At 48.8% G+C, this 4624-nt stretch overlaps 1 protein-coding gene across 1 annotated transcript; it reads right to left on the reverse strand.

Moving 5' to 3' along the window:
• Window positions 1–616: 616 nt before the first annotated feature.
• On the reverse strand, window positions 617–4211 carry LAJ45_04112 (uncharacterized protein; the record flags this gene model as incomplete). The annotated part of the gene is made up of 5 exons (XM_046113693.1): window positions 617–1062; window positions 1119–3048; window positions 3110–3277; window positions 3611–3836; window positions 3907–4211. 5 exons carry the CDS (start codon window positions 4209–4211, stop codon window positions 617–619), a joined length of 3075 nt encoding a protein of 1024 aa, XP_045972795.1.
• Between the last annotated feature and the right edge of the window lie 413 nt (window positions 4212–4624).

A 4624-nucleotide genomic window follows, 5' to 3' on the forward strand; every position in this document is an offset into this window, starting at 1 on the left:
GTATTTATTTAGAGCCAATTTAGAGCCAATTTGGGCCTCAATCGTGGGCATTCATGGGCAATCGTGGGCACTCGTGGTCGCTCGTGGCAATGATCGAGCGCGCGTAATAAAACGAACGCGGTCGATTACCCGGTCACGGTGGGCTTCCCAGTCAAATACGTTAGTGGCTTCGACTGCAGATTCCCGACTTCCATATGTTGGAGGCATAAGCGCTCAGTCACGCTGCGTCTATAAATACCTACTAGTATCGAAGTGATCCATTGTAAATCTAGCAGTTATATTGGGCGGACAATAGATCTTCAAGATCATGGAGAGCCTTTTCATAGACAGGATCCCCCCTGCGACGTGCTCACCGGTTCCCACTTGAGTTTACGAACACCATGGAGCTTCTTCAACGATACCACTATACCCTCAGGCAGCCAGACTGAGCCAAGGAATATCCTTGTTGAGTGGCCCTGGACCTCAAATAGCCCATAATGCCAATTATCATGATGATGATGGTTTATTTGAGATAGTTGACAACCAAATCATAGTAGTAAATATTTTAATAACAACTTTCGTACCCAAGGCTATAATCAAATGTAATTGAAAGAGTACAAGATATTCTATTGATCTCTCACCACCCTGTAAGCAGGGAGACAATGCTCTTGGTAATAGGCCAGTCATCTGCACTTTGGGAATCTACCTCTTCTTCCTCTCCCTTCTCCTGCGTCTCTGTGCCATCATCTTTTCTTTTCTTAATTTGGTTTGAATCGTCATCCTCTTCAAACGGATCCCTCTTTCTTTTAGACGACCCTGCCTCATTGTGTGAATGTGACATGGGAGGCGTAGTGGTGACAATCGAAGGCTTTGGAAGTGCAAGATGCTGATTTGTTGTGGTGCTTCCTACATTCGACCCGGCGTAAGATATGTGACTACCATCAACGCGTCCTGATTTAGCTGGTGCGTGGATATTCACTCTGGCATCGACATGTAGGTCCCCAGGGACTGGTTTCTCCTCCGCCTCAGAAGGTATGTCTTTAGGTTTGAGTCTAGTGTCAGATTTGCTCGAGACAGGAGGACCTTGATCACTACTATTCAGTACATATATAAATAGAGCGGCGATTCTGATTACGAACCTGGAGAGCGTCTCCACCAAGAGCTTTCTCTCGCACCGCGCTCAGTGAGCAGTTCAACAACGTCCGAGTGCCTGCCATTCTTTGCAAGACTTAATGGCGTTCGCCATAACCAGTCTGTTGCCCCGATATTTGCCTGCCGAATGAGCAGTGTTCGTACAACCCGCCCATGACCATTACTTGATGCAAAATGCAGTGCGGTCCAAGTAGACTTTGTTTTGGCCTCAACCTGCGCCCTCCGATCGAGTAGAATACGAACGCACTCGGCATAACCCTTGGCCGATGCCATATGTAAAGGGGTGACGCCGTCTAGGCCTCGAACCTCAATATTTGCGCCTGGATCCAGCAAGGTGCTAAGGACATCAACAGAGCCTTGCAGACATGCTCCATGTAAGCCTGTGTACCCCATACTTCCTGCTTCCAAATCTGCTCCACGGTCTATAAAAAGCTTGCAAAGTGAGGTATATCCCATCACTGAAGCCAGTTGCAGCGGTGTTTCAGTGATGCGGACTGTCTTACGTCGATCCTGTTCAGGAAACATCTGGGGGAGTAATGCGTCACAGTAACCTTTCGCTTCGATGTCGGCCCCTCGAGCAAGAAGGAAAGCTGCCATAAGATCGCGTCCGCTCAGGACTGCACAATGCAGAGGCCTCTTATTGTCTAGCATTCTTGCATCAATATCTGCTCCCCGATCCAGCAACACGCGTACCACCCCTTCTTGACCCTCATACGCGGCAATATACAACGCTGTCCACCCTGGTGTGGTCTTTGTCTCTATGCGGGCTCCAAAATCCAATAGCAAGCTCACTATGCTATCTCGTCCAGTGACCGATGCTGCATGTAATGGTGTCCCGCCGGTCACAGAAATCGGTTCGACAATGGCGAATTTCTCCAACAATAACTTTACTGTTGACCCATGACCAAGGTTAGAGGCGGCGTGTAATGCTGTCCAGCCCTCGTTAGTCTTTGCCTCTATATTTGCTTTTCTACTTAGCAAGAGCTCAACAATGCCTCTGTGCCCTTTACTAGCAGCAGTATAGAGAGGTGTCCATCCTATGGTGGTTTTAGCTTCAATGTTGACTCCTGCAAGTAACAGCTCCTTGACAACCTCCTCAGCTCCGTGCAAACATGCGTGGTGCAATGGTGTGGCTTTGTTCGTATCGACTGCCTCCTTAGTTGTTTTACGGTTGAACAAAAGGTTTACCATAGGACAATAACCAGCTATTGCAGCGGAATGTAGAGGTGTGAGAAATTCGGAGCTTTGTTCCTCGATGATATCCGGTTTGTGATCCAACAATGCTCTTGCCGCAAGCTCTTTCCCATTCATCGCGGCACAATGCAAAGGCGTCAGAGCCTTGTTGTTTCGTGTTGTGATATATGCTCCTTTCTCAAGCAGCAGCTTCACGACATTCTCATTTCCACCTTCACAAGCGCTGAATAAAGCAGTCGATCCGAAGCAGTCAACTGCTTCGGTACTCGCCTTTTTGTCCAGTAACAGCCATACGACGGACTCGTGCCCCGCAATTGATGCCAGGTGAAGGGCCGTCGCCCCGTTGTTGGCAGTTCCTGCGATTGCCGCGCCTTCCTTCAGGAGCTGCTTCACCTTTTCAATGTCGCCCTTGTGGCTTGCAAGATGTAGGTGGCTCCAGCCGTTCATCAGGCGGAGTGAACTATCAGTGTCGCTAACCGAATCGCTCGAGCAGAACCGTTTCATAACCTTTGAGGGTGCCTCGTCACGAAACTGTTTAACCTTGTCTCGTACAAGAGTGTAATTACCGTCCATCGGTGTTTTAAACTTCACAATTTCTGAATGTGTGGCATTGATAGGATAATCGTTGAACAATGGCTCATTTGGCCTGCTACCCGTTGCTGATGACTTGGAGACTAAAACCTCCATCGGGCCGTTCATTTTCCACGTTCCATCTCCTTGCTCCTACAAAGGCACGTTAACAACGGTAAAGATACTCCTGGCTCAGACACCTAGGACCACCCACCCGAGCAGTCTGTGACTGCTTTGTTTCCCAAAATGAAATTATCTCGGAATCCGCAAACGTGAAATGGTTGCAAAAGTTACGATGTAGTGTGTCCAGAAAGGTGGACTCTGGCCTCAGATCATCAACTAGCGCGTGATTGGGCTGGCCATGAACCATAGGCCGTAGGCTCTAGATTGAAAGCCCCCGATTTGGGACTCCATATAAGAGCAAGCCGGCAGTCGATTTGAGCATCTGGTCTGTCGCAGATGTGTGTGCCGTAGCTGCAGCTACAAGACTCTGGAGACAATCAGTATGTGTTATAACTCTGCAGGGTTCGGGTGAAGCGGCATAGGTATTCTCAAAGGCTGAATTCAGGGAGGAATGACTACCTCTTTGACAACAAGACCACCCAGACTGTGGCATATAAATACCAGAGGGCGCTGCCTTGCCTATAACAATATCTAAGATCAGAATCGATACTGTGCCCCTCACTTACGGGGGTGGGAGTGTTGCTATACACACATCATCATGGCACCGAGCACCCATTAAGCTGTGAAGAAGTTCCGTTGCGTAGGTTGGTATGCTAGCAAAAGATGTGCTTCCAATCAGACTAGATTCATATCCGTATGTTAGAATTCTAAGACCACTAATGTCCGTTGGTAGGGCATCGCGCAGCCACATGAAATCTCCATTCTTTGCCTTCCACGACCCAAAGGCGTGTCCCCCGAGCCCGGTAACCGCGATGACACTGCAAGAGTTGAATTAGATTAGACATGATTCATCCAAAGCGCTACCTAATCATGCCTAGGGGGACATACTCTATTAATACGGTTTCGTCGAGTGCGTTGAGTGGGGTAAGCCCTAAGAAGTCGGTATCAATCACAAGGTCACACCTTTTTAGTCCAGCCTTGTCCAAGAGCGCCTTTGGAAGCCGCACGGAGGTTTTCTTCGAAAGGGGGTCAGGTTCCTGCTCGAAGCTGATCAATGCCACCTTTTTCGTTTCCGAATCAGTTGTGTTGGCGGCGGGCGCAAATACATCGATGGATGCGGATTCACCAAGAAGACCTTTGAGATCGTCTTCTTCCAACTGCTTTGGTATATTGGATATGCGATATGAGCGCATCTTCAAGTATTTCGATGTATGGGGTCTTCGTGTAGGCACCAGTTGGTAGTTTGCGATGCTGGGAGAGTATTGAAGATCGAGGTAGGCGGATTACTTGAAGTAGTAGGCTGAGATTTACAAGATGTTCAGAGCAAGCGGAGTAGTATAGGCGGGGTCCAGACAAATGTGGACGGAATGGTTCATGGAACCTCACCCACGCATCCGCAAGGCGTCAAAAAGTCCCTGCCCAACGGAGTGGGTGGGTTGGCCACGTAGCGTATTGTAGAGGGGCTGAGGCGGGGCGGTATGAACATAATATGATATCGCATTAACACTAGCTAGCAGTTGTTCAACCACGCCGCATTCGAAAAGTCTTGGCACCCCCGAGCCAAACCACGAGGGAGTATGTTCTGCTTTCCACTTCTCCTATATTC

The sequence above is a fragment of the Morchella importuna genome (genome assembly GCF_003444635.1).
Source record: "Morchella importuna strain M04M26 chromosome Unknown Morimp01GS010, whole genome shotgun sequence".
Classification (NCBI taxonomy): Eukaryota; Fungi; Ascomycota; class Pezizomycetes; order Pezizales; family Morchellaceae; genus Morchella; species Morchella importuna.